This window comes from Leptodactylus fuscus, chromosome 11, assembly GCF_031893055.1.
Source record: "Leptodactylus fuscus isolate aLepFus1 chromosome 11, aLepFus1.hap2, whole genome shotgun sequence".
Classification (NCBI taxonomy): domain Eukaryota; kingdom Metazoa; phylum Chordata; class Amphibia; order Anura; family Leptodactylidae; genus Leptodactylus; species Leptodactylus fuscus.
Genome location: NC_134275.1, coordinates 11,624,097 through 11,641,873, shown reverse-complemented (window position 1 = coordinate 11,641,873; position 17,777 = coordinate 11,624,097). Strand labels below are relative to the sequence as shown.

General features: G+C 43.0%; 1 protein-coding gene across 2 annotated transcripts in view; it reads right to left on the bottom strand.

Annotated features, from left to right (window-relative positions):
- The window catches only part of OLFM1 (olfactomedin 1), a 45,286-nt gene that overhangs the window by 13,848 nt on the left and 13,661 nt on the right, over positions 1-17,777 (bottom strand). Inside the window, exons 1-3 of one of the 2 annotated variants that reach the window (XM_075260741.1) lie at positions 9,143-9,734; positions 6,812-6,961; positions 5,533-5,688 (exon numbers count right to left, since the gene is read on the bottom strand). In XM_075260741.1, coding sequence (XP_075116842.1) covers positions 5,533-5,688; positions 6,812-6,961; positions 9,143-9,292 — 456 coding nt within the window. In that variant the 5' untranslated portion in view covers positions 9,293-9,734. Of the gene's footprint in view, positions 1-5,532; positions 5,689-6,811; positions 6,962-9,142; positions 9,735-17,777 lie in introns of those variants that run through there. The other variant, XM_075260742.1, reaches the window with a different exon arrangement.

Here is a 17,777-nt window from a genome sequence, read left to right as displayed (position 1 = left end):
CCAGACATCTTTCAAACCCGTTCAAATGAAAGAGTCCAGCATCTCCTGCTCTGTTTTGTGCAGGAAACGGAAACCTGTATGAACGGAGACCGGGCGCAGATGTGAACGAGCCCTTATATAGTCATTCTATATATATACTGCCATTTAACTGCTTATATAGTCATTCCATATATACTGCCATATAACTGCTTATATAGTCATTCCATACATACTGCCATATAACTGCTTATATAGTCATTCCATATATACTGCCATATAACCGCTTATATAGTCATTCCATATATACTGCCATATAACTGCTTATATAGTCATTCTAGTAACAGTATCTACAGCAGCAGCGATTGTGAACATCTGTCAGTGCCAGAGTAATATAGTGTCCCTATAGTAGATGTAGTACAGGGGTCTCTAGTCATGTAGTGTCCCTATAGTAGATGTAGTACAGGGGTCTCTAGTCATGTAATGTCCCTATAGTAGATGTAGTACAGGGGTCTCTAGTCATGTAGTGTCCCTATAGTAGATGTAGTACAGGGGTCTCTAGTCATGTAGTGTCCCTATAGTAGATGTAGTACAGGGGTCTCTAGTCATGTAGTGTCCCTATAGTAGATGTAGTACAGGGGTCTCTAGTCTAGTCATGTAGTATCCCTATATTAGATGTATACGGGGGTCTCTAGTCATGTAGTGTCCCTATAGTAGATGTAGTACAGGGGTCTCTAGTCATGTAGTGTCCCTATAGTAGATGTAGTACAGGGGTCTCTAGTCATGTAGTGTCCCTATAGTAGATGTAGTACAGGGGTCTCTAGTCATGTAGTGTCCCTATAGTAGATGTAGTACAGGGGTCTCTAGTCATGTAATGTCCCTATAGTAGATGTACTACAGGGGTCTCTAGTCATGTAGTGTCCCTATAGTAGATGTAGTACAGGGGTCTCTAGTCATGTAGTGTCCCTATAGTAGATGTAGTACAGGGGTCTCTAGTCATGTAGTGTCCCTATAGTAGATGTAGTACAGGGGTCTCTAGTCTAGTCATGTAGTGTCCCTATAGTAGATGTAGTACAGGGGTCTCTAGTCATGTAATGTCCCTATAGTAGATGTAGTACAGGGGTCTCTAGTCATGTAATGTCCCTATAGTAGATGTACTACAGGGGTCTCTAGTCATGTAGTGTCCCTATAGTAGATGTAGTACAGGGGTCTCTAGTCATGTAGTGTCCCTATAGTAGATGTAGTACAGGGGTCTCTAGTCATGTAGTGTCCCTATAGTAGATGTAGTACAGGGGTCTCTAGTCATGTAGTGTCCCTATAAAAGATGTAGTACAGGGGTCTCTAGTCATGTAGTGTCCCTATAGTAGATGTAGTACAGGTCACTAGTACAGGGGCTTCTAGTCCTGGTGACTTTGTCAGAGGAGATGAATGTGAACATGAGGACTTTACAACCCGTCGCTATCCTGTGTGGGCTTATTTTTTGGCTAGTTCCTGGGAATCTGCATGACTGGCATTTTGTTATTCTTTTTATTATGGCCTGATCTGTTATTTTGCTGCGCCATCTTTAAGCTGCCCCCTGAGAGCGCTCTCACCGCAGTCTGCAATGATGTTTGTAGGTGACAGGACGGGGCCTGAAAATATAAGGTGCCCCTCCCTTCCCCCTTCCTCATGTTCCATACGTGTGACTGTATATATATATATAGATGATAGTAATTGCAGCATTTTGATGACTAGTCCTACATTTCGCTAGTATGAAGGTGGGGTGTCCCCATATACCTGGCCCTGACTATGGGGATCTCATACTAATGATCCTCTCTATCTGAAGCTCCAGCAGATTCCTCTCTGACCCATTAGTGGAGAGCAATGGCTAGAAGAGAGCGTGTTTATTTAGTCACGCCAGCCATGCTTACATCTATTCCCTCTAATTAACAAGTGTCACGCCTCGTCACACCTCATTTCTGCTGAAGAATCGGTCTCTGCAATCTCATTATCTGCTGATGAGGCTACCTTACTATCCGAAATTCTTCATCATGCGAATGGAGTCAATGCTGAAGGGTCAATAAAGAGCAAGCGGTTTCCTCTCATCCTAATTGGTGAGAGAGGGAGATGTCCTCATATGGCCTTCTGGTCTTTGCTGGTACATGACCCCATAAATTTTACATTTCCCTCAACCTTCCCTCTATATCATCATTTAGAGGTCTGAAGCTACAGCAAAGTTGAACTGTTACCCCCTCAATCTGTTTGCTAAATAGAATTATCTGCAGAGAGCCACATATGACAGAAGAAACCACTTGGAGTCTTCTGTATGTCCATCTAATAAATTTACGGTCTATATTTTACTTATAATCTGCATTATACTCCAGAGCTGTGCTCACTATTTTCCTGGTGCAGTCACTGTGTACATACATTATATTATTTATCCTGTATTATACTCCAGAGCTGCACTCACTATTCTGCTGGTGCAGTCATTGTGTACATACATTATATTACTTATCCTGTATTATACTCCAGAGCTGCGCTCACTATTCTGCTGGTACAGTCACTGTGTATATACATTACATTACTAATCCTGTATTATACTCCAGAGCTGCGCTCACTATTCTGCTGGTGCAGTCACTGTGTACATACATTACATTACTTATCCTGTATTATACTCCAGAGCTACGCTCACTATTCTGCTGGTACAGTCACTGTGTTACATTACATTTTTTTTATTCTGTATTATACTTCAGAGCTGTGCTCACTATTCTGCTGGTGCAGTCACTGTGTACATACATTACTTATCCTGTATTATACTCCAGAGCTGCGCTCACTATTCTGCTGGTACAGTCACTGTGTACATACATTACATTACTTATCCTGTATTATACCCCAGTGCTGCGCTCACTATTCTGCTGGTGCAGTCACTGTGTACATCCATTACATTACTTATCCTGTATTATGCTGCAGAGCTGCGCTCACTATTCTGCTGGTGCAGTCACTGTGTACATACATTACATTACTTATCCTGTATTATACTCTAGAGCTGCGCTCACTATTCTGCTGGTACAGTCACTGTGTACATACATTGCATTACTTATCCTGTATTATACTCCTGAGCTGCGCTCACTATTCTGCTGGTGCAGTCACTGTGTACATACATTACATTACTTATCCTGTATTATACTCTAGAGCTGCGCTCACTATTCTGCTGGTACAGTCACTGTGTACATACATTACATTACTTATCCTGTATTATACTCTAGAGCTGCGCTCACTATTCTGCTGGTGCAGTCACTGTGTACATACATTACATTACTTATCCTGTATTATACTACAGAGCTGCGCTCACTATTCTGCTGGTACAGTCACTGTATACATACATTACTTAACCTGTATTATACTCCAGAGCTGCGCTCACTATTCTGCTGGTGCAGTCACTGCGTACATACATTACATTACTTATCCTGTATTATACTCCAGAGCTGCACTCACTATTCTACTGGTACAGTCACTGTGTACATACATTACATTACTTATCCTGTATTATACCCCAGAGCTGCGCTCACTATTCTGCTGGTGCAGTCACTGTGTACATCCATTACATTACTTATCCTGTATTATGCTGCAGAGCTGCGCTCACTATTCTGCTGGTACAGTCACTGTGTACATACATTGCGTTACTTATCCTGTATTATACTCCTGAGCTGCGCTCACTATTCTGCTGGTGCAGTCACTGTGTGCATACATTACATTACTTATCCTGTATTATACTCTAGAGCTGCGCTCACTATTCTGCTGGTGCAGTCACTGTGTACATACATTACATTACTTATCCTGTATTATACTCTAGAGCTGCGCTCACTATTCTGCTGGTGCAGTCACTGTGTACATACATTTCATTACCTATCCTGTATTATACTCTAGAGCTGTGCTCACTATTCTGCTGGTGCAGTCACTGTGTACATACATTACATTACTAATCCTATATTATACTCCAGAGCTGCGCTCACTATTCTGCTGGTACATTCACTGTGTACATACATTATATTACTTATTCTGTATTATACTCCAGAGCTGCGCTCACTATTCTGCTGGTGCAGTTACTGTGTACATACATTACATTACTTATCCTGTATTACACTCCAGAGCTGCGCTCACTATTCTGCTAATGCAGTCACTGTGTACATACATTACACTACTTATCCTGTATTATACTCCAGAGCTGCGCTCACTATTCTGCTGGTGCACTCACTGTGTACATACATAACATTACTTATCCCGTATTATACTCCAGAGCTGCGCTCTCTATTCTGCTGGTGCAGTCACTGTGTACATACATTACATTACTTATTCTGTACTATACACCAGAGCTGTAATCATATTTCTGTTGATTATTTGAGTCAGTTATGAAGCTTGTGGTCTTACTACTGAACCTCTTATCTGGGCTCCTTTAATCGGGGGGTCATTTTTTCCCCTCTTTTTTTTATAGTGTGTGATGTAAAGATGACGCTGCCAGGAATGTAATTGTTCGTGTTGTGTTGTGTGAGTGAGCTGTGGCCATGTCCTTGTAGTGTATGACCAGTAAGATGGGGCCCCCAGTAGTCTCTTCACCAGCCCCATAATCCGGTGTATGGCTTTGTACTGGTTTGGCCTGTACATATTCAGCTCCAGTCTTTGTAGATTTGGTTGTGTCTGCCGTATTGGAGATCTCATCTTGGGTGGATGTCTCCTGCGCTGTGATTGTTCCTATTTTTTGTGTTCCCCTCAGTTTAAGAGTGCACTGATTCTCTTCTGCAATAGGGATATATAGGGGAATCAATCAATTGGGCAACCAGTCAATATATTGTGTCCTATGGCTTCGCAGTGGGGTCAGTGTCAGGATTTTGGGCGATCGGCTCACCTACTTACAGGTATTGGTGCTTGAATGTTGGTCTTTTTTTGGTCAGTGTCAGATTGGTTGTCTAATGGGTCTGAGATGTTGGTGGAGGCCTGTAGATGGCGGAGCACACGCGGAGATCACTATCTGGTGCTTGTAGTGTTTCCATGGGTGTAGTTATTGGTTTTGGTTACATCTTCCTGATGATTTTGTGATTTCTGCCCCTAGAAGAGTCTTTGTGATTTTCAATCTAATGATCTGCTGTTTTGTCCTCCATCATTACTATATGTAAGTATCATTTATAAAGTCACAGATAAGAGACAGGAGACCAAATATTCCACTTTCTATCCCCAGGCTGAGGGTGATTTCCTGCTACCTTATAGCTGATCCTCCTCTAGGAAACATTTAGGAAATGCTGGGGTAAAAAATATGGTGATGAAAGGGATGCAAAGAATTGTGTGAGCTTAGAATTCAGTATTATATAGATGTTTGGATGTAAATTTCTAAGATCTGACTATAAAGCAACAGGAAATAATGGAATATTCTTTACAGCCAGGGGATAGGATTTCCATGAAATATCTCTGGGGGTCTCCTTTACGTAGGCATTGTGCAATGCTCGAGCCTGCTGTGACTTGTAGTGAACCAGCGGCTGGAGTATCACAGGCTGCCTATGTCTGCGGCACAGGACGGGTACCCACCTTGAACTGTCTGGCCTGGTGCTGTCTGTGAGACTCTTCCACTTGCTTAAATTTGGACTCCAGGCCTTTCATCTGATTCTCCATCCGCTCTACATACTGCAGGTCCCTCTGAGTTCTCCTGTCCAGCACCTCTATAGACTGGGACATATTCTGCACCTGCAAGAGGTCATTTCATAGCACATAAGAAGGGTAATAGTCGTGCATATAGCGCCATCAGCTGCTATGGCAATGTACAACATATATGTATAGGGAATGTATGTAGAAGGACACATAAAGCATCATCTATGACTGAATTATATATCTCACCCCCTCCCCAGGTCTTGTTAAATCTATATTATGTGCCATGTACAAGCACATGTCTACATTCACTGTTAACCCTTAAATCGTACCTGCAGGTATAAATGAATAGTAAAGGTGTAAATTAGATACATTGTAATATATCTTAATAAGGAGATCCTTATCTTCAGTCTGACTGCTGTCTCTGTATTCAGCCTCACACATAGACGTCTATGGAGGGGGGAGGAGTGAGTGGGATTCTGGATGGTTTTATTGCTTCATTCTGTTCATTCACTGCCTCTTATCTGCTGCAGAGGGAGTGCAGGTCGGCAGCAGGCATTGGGTGCCGGGGTGTCACAGATGTCTGGATGGAGAGAGGAGCTGAGCTCACATTCTGCTCTCTGACACCCAGATCCCACCGATAGCAGGAGCCAGGTCCAGTGTCAGGAGTGCTAATGACACCGCGTCCTCTCTGGAGATACCGCCAATATCTATGCCAGCATGCCCCCTGAAACTACACCCCTAACTCTTACCCCCGTCCTCTCAAGTGCCCCCTGACCACACTCTCTACCTATATTTCTGCTGTAAATCTACCGCCATTGGACATTCAGGGCTGTGGAAATGGAGATGGGGACAGTTTGGGTGGAGCCAGAATCAGATCAAAGTTATCAATTCAAATCAAAAGAACATTATGACGTATTTTACATAGTATTCAATTATTGATTTTGTCTAATTAGATTCATTTTTAGTTACATATTTACTTATTGTCTAATCATTAGATACATCATTTGTTACATTAGTTACTTGTATAATCATTAGATACATCATTCATTGCTCTCCTTGGATCCGGTCATTGTCATTCTTACTGCTTCCCTCTGACTATGGCTGGCCATATATGCAGGAGTTGGAGTTGGGCTGTGGAGTCAGTGGTTTGGCCTTTGGATATTAATAGAGATTTTCTTTATTCTCTGGAGGTTACGTCAGACCAGCGAAGGCCTCTCACCTTTTCTAATAGCTGCCTGAGCTGCTTTGTCCTGGCGTCTCGCGAGCACATGGTCTGTTGTGGAGCCACCACTGTGCATATACATCGCCCCTCGCTGTCCTGGGCTGAGCTGTATACCTGCCAGCTTTCCTCTGGGTTGGTTGGCAACACCTAGGGATTGAAGAGAGAGCAAAATATGTAAGAGGAAAGAGTATGAGAAGGAATTGAGGCCCATAGTATACCAGTGGCTGATACCAGAGAGTCACAGTGAGTGTCCTATATAGCATTGTATGTGCTTTCACCTGTATTGGTGGTGTGTAGACAGTCAGCTCTCTGACCCGCGTACGGTAGGATTGTGATTGACAGCTCCGCTCCTTGCTCTTATAATAATTCCTGTCCACATAATGAAGACATTGAAAACCTTCAATCTAATCATAAGTGAAGTCTTCAGATAATGGCTCAGCCGGGAAAACCGGATAAAAGCCTCTTCCCGTCATCGCCTGTGCAATAACAGTGGAAAAGCTGCTCAATATCAGCGGCTCCAGCCAACCAGGCGCTAAGAGCATCGGGGGCACCAAGAAGGATTTCGGCAATTGAATTCTGTTACTATCTGTCTATATACATTTCCCCCGCTGCACAGATGATATTTTGTGGTATAAGACCCTGCATTTATAGTCATGTCATAGAATAGAGCAATGTTCTGTACGTGATATATACTACAGCATATTGTAATAGAACTATAGAATACAGTGGAATCTCAATGACACATCTATAACATAATGTAACGCTATGAGTATAGGACTATATACTGTAATATGTAACACTATGAATATAGGACTATACACTGTAATATAACGTAACACTGAATATAGGATTATATACTGTAATATGCAATACTATGAATATAGGACTATACACTGTAATATAATGTGACGCTGAGTATAGGATTATATACTGTAATATAATGTAATTCTGAGTATAGGACTATACACTATAATATCATGTAACACTATGAATATAGGATTATAAATTTTAATATAATGTTGCATGTCATATGATAGGATTATGCACTTTAAAATTACATGAATATTATTGGACTTTACATCGTTTTAGAATTATCATATATAATATATATATATATATATATATATATATATATATACATACACACAATATATTATATTGCAATGTATGTTATAAGATTAGACATTGTATTATAATGTAACATGGGATATTATGGGATTATACACTGTAACATAAAGTAACACTACTAATATAACAATATCCTATAATATAATGTATTTCTGAACATGATGAAACTATATGCTGTAATATAACATCATGAATATTAGGGGATTATACATTGTTTTATAATGTAACATTGGATATGATGGGACTAAGCACTGTAATATGGTGTAACAAAATACATATAAAAGGTCTATACATCATAATATGAAGTAACATGGGATATGATGGGACTACATACTGTAATATAATGTTACACTATGAATATGATAGGCCTAGTGTGTGTCCTATAGGGGCATTACCACTGTCCACAAACCATTGCCTGAACGACGGGCACGAGAAGCGGAAAGATCTAATCCATCTGTATCACCCCTATAAACCCTGTGCAGATCCTGACACTGAATTCATGATCCGCACACAAGGCGTCCTACACAGAATCCTAAAGCATTTGGTAACATTGTAGCATTTGATATTATGTATTATCCCTGTATATTGTACATTGTAGTAGCTGTATGTTGGATGTATCATCATGCCGACTGTTACTGTTGTTCTCTGACACCCCGGCCATTACTGTTGTTCTTTGACACCCCGGCCATTACTGTTGTTCTCTGACACCCTGGCTGTTATTGTTGTTCTCTGACATCCTGACAACTAGTCATGTTCTCCACCATCCTAATTTGCTCTATCATCCCTGCTATTACTAGTATTAAGCAGAGAGCATTATCTGACTCTTCTTCACGGGGGTCCACTGAGGCGAAGGGCAGAGACCTCCCGGCTGCGCCAGAGTCTTCCATCCCTATCTACCTTGCTCTTGTCTCTCTGCTATACTAATGAAGACTGTAGCATTTACGTTAATGTCTCTCTCATGATGACAACCTCTATAATGAGCATTCATTATGAGAAGAGCGCCCCCCAGGACCTGATACCCCCAAGTGAAGGACATTCAGAGGCACAGATATAAAGTCCCTCCAGTTCTCAAGAGATGGGGCCAGGTCTCCCTCAGGATCTGCTTGCCCACCTAGAGCTCAGCTAGACAAGTGTACCCATTCAGAGCCTGGAAGGGTTAAACGAATTCAGATCGGTATCTCCCCCACCCTGGTAACTTACACCGGTGCTCCTGTCCAGAGTGCCAGCATTCGCCGCCGTTAACTTAGTGGTATTTAATCCCACCAGTGACGGCAGGGTCTGTGACATCCAGTTGGTGATCATTGCCATGGTGCTCAGGACAACCCCAATTTTGAGTAAAGGCACCGACATCTCTGCTTGGCTTTCCTCCTCCACCAGACCTTCATACTGTACACAGCGGGCAGGTTGCTTTAGATTGCAGGGAGCTTGCAGGTAACATCGGAGCCTCCCCGGAGTCCAGCACAAGCAGGCGCTTTTTAGACATCTTCTTGTACGGTGAAAGCCGAGCCTCGATCTCCGTCCGTCCGCCGCTCACCACCACCACTGATTCAATTGCAGGAGATGCAGAGGAGCGGATTCTCCCCTCTCCCTGAAGCCGCCGCTGCTTCTTGGCCACAATCCTCCTTCAGCAATCGCTGCTCCTCTTCCGGAAGAGGTTATTTTAAGAGCGATCCCTGCTGCTCGGACCAAGTCTCCAGATCCCTACCGAGCTGTGCAATTGACATGCAACTTACTGATCAGAGGAAGGCTTGGGATGGATTAGTGCTGGGAGGAGGGGCTGCAGGTTTGGTGGAAGAAAACGCAAGCTGATGTCAGATTTTTTTTCATTGCCTTCCCATCGCCGCCCCCTCCTCCTCTCCTCCCTCTACTTGTCATCTGGACTCTCAAAGGACAGGAGCATTTTAGGGAAAAGAAGATCCAAGTGCAAAAAATGTGTTAATTAAAGAAATCACATGACTTAATGGATGACATATTTATGGAGCGTCCTCCTGTAGCACACACGGGTACCAACCTGGGAATAATGGAGGGTGAGGGGGACTGCTAACCATCCTCCCCCAGAGCTCTGCTGAATTATTAACAACACCTAAACTGATTCCAATCATGGGGCAGGGTCCACGAGACGATATAGTAAGGGTTTGCCAGAATAGAATCCACTAGGTAGATGTGACTGATTGTCAGCTCTGCATCCCACACATGGGTTGGGCTATAATGGATAGCTGTAGGGGGACACAGGGGGCTCTGTCCTGCTCTGTATTGTAATCCCAAAGATATGGAGTGAAGAAAGTAATATGAGACTACGGTCAATCATCACTGGCAGCCATACAGTGTAGCCAATGAATCGGGGGCCCATAGCAAAGTGAGATGGGCCCCTGGCTCCCAATAACAGCGAACTGGTTATTAATGGTGTCCATATATCAGACAATCTGCATAGTAGGGAGAGATATCAGAAAGCCACCAAGCTGGTATTCCTTACAAAGCTGCTGTACAGAAGTGATATATGGGATGCATTGTGGAATATATCTGCTCATAGCTACAGGCCATACATGCTCCTATATCCAGTGACCTCCCTGAACTATTACACAGATGATTCTGTCCTGCACATGACTTATGTGGTCATCACAAGATGCTGGATGTGGCAATGAAGGAGTTACGGTGTGACAGTGATGGATGCAGAGTGCACTTTGCAGGTCCCTTCAGGGAATACATTAGGATTTTGTGGGGAAGCTGCAGTTCCTGACAGACGCTCAGGTATGAGAGCCATTAACATAATATATTTAAATCATGGCTTGTGAAAGTGCTTACACAGATAGCGCCCCCCTGGCAAGAGCCCGCCAGCTTCTGGAGGGAAGGACTCCGACTTCATGGTAATTAATGGTGGAAGAAAAATGACAGCGGGGGAAATGTGGTGTCATGTCGCCATCTGCTGCTCCTCGCCTTTACTGCAGCCTGGTGTGTTCAGAAGTGGCAACAATTAGAGGACGGCCGTCATTCCAGGGCTAACATGACCATCTCAGGGATAATGGACAGTGGGAGCCATTTACAGTCCTATGAAAAAGTTTGGGCACCCCTATTAATCTTAATCATTTTTAGTTCTAAATATTTTGGTGTTTGCAACAGCCATTTCAGTTTGATATATCTAATAACTGATGGACACAGTAATATTTCAGGATTGAAGTGAGGTTTATTGTACTAACAGAAAATGCGCAATATGCATTAAACCAAAATTTGACCGGTGCAAAAATATGGGCACCTCAACAGAAAAGTGACATTAATATTTAGTACATCCTCCTTTTGCAAAGATAACAGCCTCTAGTCGCTTCCTGTAGCTTTTAATCAGTTCCTGGATCCTGGATGAAGGTATTTTGGACCATTTCTTTCTACAAAACAATTCAAGTTCAGTTGAGTTTGATGGTCGCCGAACATAGACAGCCCGCTCTCAAATGATCTGAAAACAAAGATTGTTCAACATAGTTGTTCAGGGGAAGGATACAAAACGTTGTCTCAGAGATTTAACCTGTCAGTTTCCACTGTGAGGAACATAGTAAGGAAATGGAAGACCACAGGGACAGTTCTTGTTAAGCCGAGAAGTGGCAGGCCAAGAAAAATATCAGAAAGGCAGAGAAGAAGAATTGTGAGAACAGTCAAGGACAATCCACAGACCACCTCCAAAGAGCTGCAGCATCATCTTGCTGCAGATGGTGTCACTGTGCATCGGTCAACTATACAGCGCACTTTGCACAAATAGAAGCTGTATGGGAGAGTGATGAGAAAGAAGCCGTTTCTGCACGTACGCCACAAATAGAGTTGCCTGAGGTATGAAAAAGCACATTTGGACAAGGCAGCTTCATTTTGGAAACAAAAATTGAGTTGTTTGGTTATAAAAAAAGGCGTTATGCATGGCGTCCAAAAAGAAACAGCATTCCAAGAAAAACACATGCTACCCACTGTAAAATTTGGTGGAGGTTCCATCATGCTTTGGGGCTGTGTGGCCAATGCCGACATCGGGAATCTTGTTAAAGTTGAGAGTCGCATGGATTCCACTCAGTATCAGCAGATTCTTGAGAATAATGTTCAAGAATCAGTGACGAAGTTGAAGTTACGCCGGGGATGGATATTTCAGCAAGACAATGATCCAAAGCACCGCTCCAAATCCTCAGGCATTCATGCAGAGGAACAATTACAATGTTCTGGAATGGCCATCCCAGTCCCCAGACCTGAATATCATTGAACATCTGTGGGATGATTTGAAGCGGGCTGTCCATGCTCGGCGACCATCTAACTTAACTGAACTTGAATTGTTTGTCCAAAATACCTTTATCCAGGATCCAGGTACTGATTAAAAGCTACAGGAAGCGACTAGAGGCTGTTATCTTTGCAAAAGGAGGATCTACTAAATATTAATGTCACTTTTCTGTTGAGGTGCCCATACTTTTGGTCAAATTTTGGTTTAATGCATATTGCACATTTTCTGTTAGTACAATAAACCTCATTTCAATCCTGAAATATTACTGTGTCCATCAGTTATTAGATATATCAAACTGAAATGGCTGCTGCAAACACCAAAATATTTAGAACTAAAAATGATTAAGATTAATAGGGGTGCCCAAACTTTTTCATAGGACTGTATCTGCAGGTCATAGGAAATTGATGCCAATGTGTCTGTAAGATGGGGCAGATTTATTATTAGATGGGTAGAAGCACCAGGTGCAGGACACGGGCACATCTTGCTAGTCGGACACTTTTGTTTGTCTTTCTTTTCCCATCTCTTGGCTATCTTACTGTGATATTAGTAAGGATGACATTAATAAGTCGCCTCTGCTGTGCTGGCAACATGGTCTAAAATGGAAGTCTGTGCTTCACCAGCTCTAGAAAACTACGACTCTCAACATCCCTTATAGTCCTTCTAGAAGTTGTGGTTTTCCAGCCATTTGAGAAGCCACAGGTTGCAGAAGTGCAGAGATATATGCACAGATCTGTGGTTAGTCCGGGTGTGTGGCTGCTGGTGGGGTGGACTGATAGGCCTAATATCCTGGGCCGCTCGTATAGACCATGGACAAGATATTATAGTCAGCTCAATACTGTCTAATACAGGCAGGCGAGATCTGCCCATCCTGCGTCATAAGACCCCCAATCACATAATTTTATACAATCTCCAGGACCACTGTGCCGGTTTTCCCTTTAGTCATACATATCCAGTACCACTACTCCCATATTCCCTCCATATCTACATATCCAGGACTACTACCCCCATATCCCCACCATATCTACATATCCAGTACCACTACTCCCATATTCCCTCCATATCTACATATCCAGTACCACTACCCCCATATTCCCTCCATATCTACATATCTAGGTCTACTACCCTTTATTCTCTCCATATCTACATATACAGGACTACTACCCTCATATTCCCTCCATATCTACATATACAGGGCCTGTACCCCTTATTCTCTCCATATCTACATATACAGGACCACTACCCCATATTCCCTCCATATCTACATATCCAGGACCAGTACCCCATATTCCCACCATATCTACATATACAAGACCCGTACCCCTTATTCTCTCCATATCTACATATACAGGACTACTACCCCCATATTCCCTCCATATCTACATATCCAGGACTACTACCCCCATATTCCCTCCATATCTACATATACACGACTACTACCCCTTATTCTCTCCATATCTACATATACAGGACTACTACCCCCATATTCCCTCCATATCTACATATCCAGGACTACTACCCCCATATTCCTTCCATATCTACATATACAGAACCTGTACCCCTTATTCTCTCCATATCTAAATATACATGACCACTACCCCAATATTCCACTCCATATCTACATATAGAGGATTACTATCCCAATATTCTCTACATTTCTACATATACAGGACCCCTACCCCTTATTCTCTCCATATCTACATATACAGGACTACTACCCCCATATTCCCACCATATCTACATATACAGGGCTACTACCCCCACATTGCCTCCATATCTACATATCCAGTACCACTACCCCCATATTCCCTCCATATCACATATCCAGTACCACTACCCCCATATTCCCTCTATATCTACATATTCAGGACCATTACCCCATATTCCCTCCATATCTACATATCCAGGACCAGTACCCCATATTCTCTACATATCCAGGACCAGTACCCCTTATTCTCTCCATATCTACATATACAGGACCCCTACCCCCATATTCCCTCCATATATACATATCCAGGACCACAACCCCATATTCCTTCCACATCTATATATCCAGGACTACTACCCTGATTTTCCCTCCATATCTACATATCCAGGACTACTACCCCCATATTCCCTCCATATCTACATATAGAGGACTACTACCCCCATATTCCCTCCATATCTACATATAGAGGATTACTACCCCTATATTCCCTCCATAACTACATATACAGAACCCTACCCCCTTATTCTCTCCATATCTACATATCCAGGACCACTACCCCATATTCTCTCCATATCTAAATATACAGGACCCCTACCCCATATTCCCTCTATATCTACATATACAGGACTACTACCCCCATATTCTCTCCATAATCTACATATACAGGACTAATACCCCATATTCTCTCCATAATCTACATATATAGAACTACTACCTCTATATTCCCTCCATGTCTACATATACAGGGCCCCTACCCCAATATTCCCTCCATATCTAGACATACATGACCACCCCCCATATCCAGGGACCTAGGACCTCTCTCACTATCCAATGACATGGTGAAGATATTATTGGTAAATTCACCAGCAAGGACAGGGTGTGACATCAGATATATAATATGTATATACACGTGAGGCTGCGTCATCAGATATATAATATGTATATACACGTGAGGCTGCGACATCAGATATATAATATGTATATACACGTGAGACTGTGACATCAGATATATAATATTTATATACACGTGAGGCTGCGACATCAGATATATAATATGTATATACACGTGAGGCTGTGACATCAGACATACCGATATAACATATACACCAATTCTCTGCGCATACACGAGACTGTCTCTGGGAATATTAGTGGGTGTCTCATCTGTCACCTGGTCACTTTCTAACTACTGTAGATGCCCCCACTCCTCGGGGGCGGTCGGGACTCCTCCAGGTCCACAGCTTTGTCTTTCTGCAGATTTATAACTTTGTATTATTATCATTTATAACATCTCTGCTTAGTGAAAGGAAATCATAGATCGTGAGAGAGGCCGAGCAGCTGTGAAAGCAGGACAAGGACACATTCACTGACAGCAAGCAGAGAGCGACCGGGACACATTCACTGACAGCAAGCATAGAGCGACCAGGACACATTCACTGACAGCAAGCAGAGCGCGACCGGGACACATTCACTGACGGCAAGCAGAGAGCGAACGGGACACATTCACTGACGGCAAGCAGAGAGCGACCAGGAGCAAGGCACATAGCAGAAAGATCAGAACAGATATCCTACATACACAAACCCCTCAGACCCCTCATATCAGCAACATCCTCACACCTCTTCATTTCCCATCATCACTCCCATAACAGGGGACTATGAATTGCTTTTGTTGTGGTAGAAGACGCCCCCTCCTGCTTGTGTCCATAGAGTGAGCCTGCCGAGATATCCAGCATGGAGTGGCCAATAACTGGCTGTAGAGGGCAGCACAGGCTAGAAAATGTCACTGACAGGAGGATGTAATGCAGTATCTAATACTATCTGTTATCAGCCATGTCAGGAGAGGAGAAGCGGACTGTAGGACAGGGGAATACAATCTATTACTATCTGTTATCAGCCATGTCAGGAGAGGAGAGGCCGACTGTAGGACAGGGGAATACAATCTATTACTATCTGTTATCAGCCATGTCAGGAGAGGAGAGGCCGACTGTAGGACAGGGGGATACAATCTATTACTATCTGTTATCAGCCACATCAGGAGAGGAGAGGACGATTGTAGGACAGGGGAATACAATCTATTACTATCTGTTATCAGCCATGTCAGGAGAGGAGAGGACGATTGTAGGACAGGAGAATACAATCTATTACTATCTGTTATCAGCCATGTCAGGAGAGGCCGATTGTAGGACAGGGGAATACAGTCTATTACTATCTGTTATCAGCCATGTCAGGAGAGGAGAGGCCGACTGTAGGACAGGGGAATACAATCTATTACTATCTGTTATCAGCCATGTCAGGAGAGGAGAGGCCGACTGTAGGACAGGGGAATACAATCTATTACTATCTGTTATCAGCCATGTCAGGAGAGGCCGACTGTAGGACAGGGGAATACAATCTATTACTATCTGTTATCAGCCATGTCAGGAGAGGCCGACTGTAGGACAGGGGAATACAATCTATTACTATCTGTTATCAGGCATGTCAGGAGAGGAGAGGCCGCCTGTAGGACAGGGGAATACAATCTATTACTATCTGTTATCAGCCATGTCAGGAGAGGAGAGGCCGACTGTAGGACAGGGGAATACAATCTATTATTTTTCAAACGTTGGGCTCTCCTCTTGTATCACTGCTGTAGTGTAATAAGATGTGACTGATCTTTGCCCCTTGCTCCCTATGATAAGCACTGGACTGTGGGGTTATTGACCCCTTTAACCATGTTCAGACTTGATCTTTCAGTAGAAACAACACATGGCCCCTCCTGCCATCTTCTACTCAGCAGTACAGTAAGCGATGAATATTTCAGGACTTTGCACTTATCATTAAATATTTGTGGGGTCTGACACTCCGCATCCTCACTACAGCCTAAGTGCTCCTGAGAACCCTGCCCAGAAGCTGGTGAACAGCACATAGCACCCGGGTCATCGTATCCTATAACATGACTAGACACGTGATGGGGAAACTGCACAGATGTATGGATCCAGTCACTGGAGTAATCTGAATGAACATTTCCAAGGTCTGCCAAAATTCAGCATAAAGGGGCAATCTCCTGACACATATATAATATACCTACATACTGTACATAAATATTGTACACATACAGCATATTTATACCTTACATATTGTACATAGTGTGCGCATATAGTGCAGTCATACAGTACATATATAATGTGCACGTACAGAGTGGTCATACAGTACATAATGTGTGCATATAGTGCAGTCATAGAGTACATACATTGTGTTCGCGTACAGTGCGGTCATACAGTACATAGTGTGCGCATACAGTGTGGTCATACAGTACATACATAGAGTGCGGATACAGTGTGGTCATACAGTACATGCATAGTGTGCGCATACATTGCGCTTATACACTACATAGTGTGCGCGTACAGTGCGGTCATACACTACATACATAGAGTGCGGATACACTGCGGTTATACAGTACATGCATATTGTGCGCATACATTGCGCTTATACACTACATAGTGTGTGCGTACAGTGTGGTCATACAGTACATAGTGTGTGCGTACAGTGTGGTCATACAATACATACAAAGTGTGCGTGTACAGTGTGTTCATACAGTACATAGTCTGCACGTACAGTGTGGTCATACAGTACATACATAGTGTGGTCATACAGTACATACATAGTGTGTGCGTACATTGTGGTCATACAGTACATGCATAGTGTGCATGTACAGTTAGGTCATACAGTACATAGTGTGCGCGTACAGTGCGGTCATACAGTACATAGTGTAGGCGTACAGTGCGGTCATACAGTACATAGTGTGCACGTACAGTGCGGTCATACAGTACATACATAGTGTGCGCGTACAGTGTGGTCATACAGTACATACATAGTGTGCAGTCATACAGTACATACATAGTGTGCGCGTA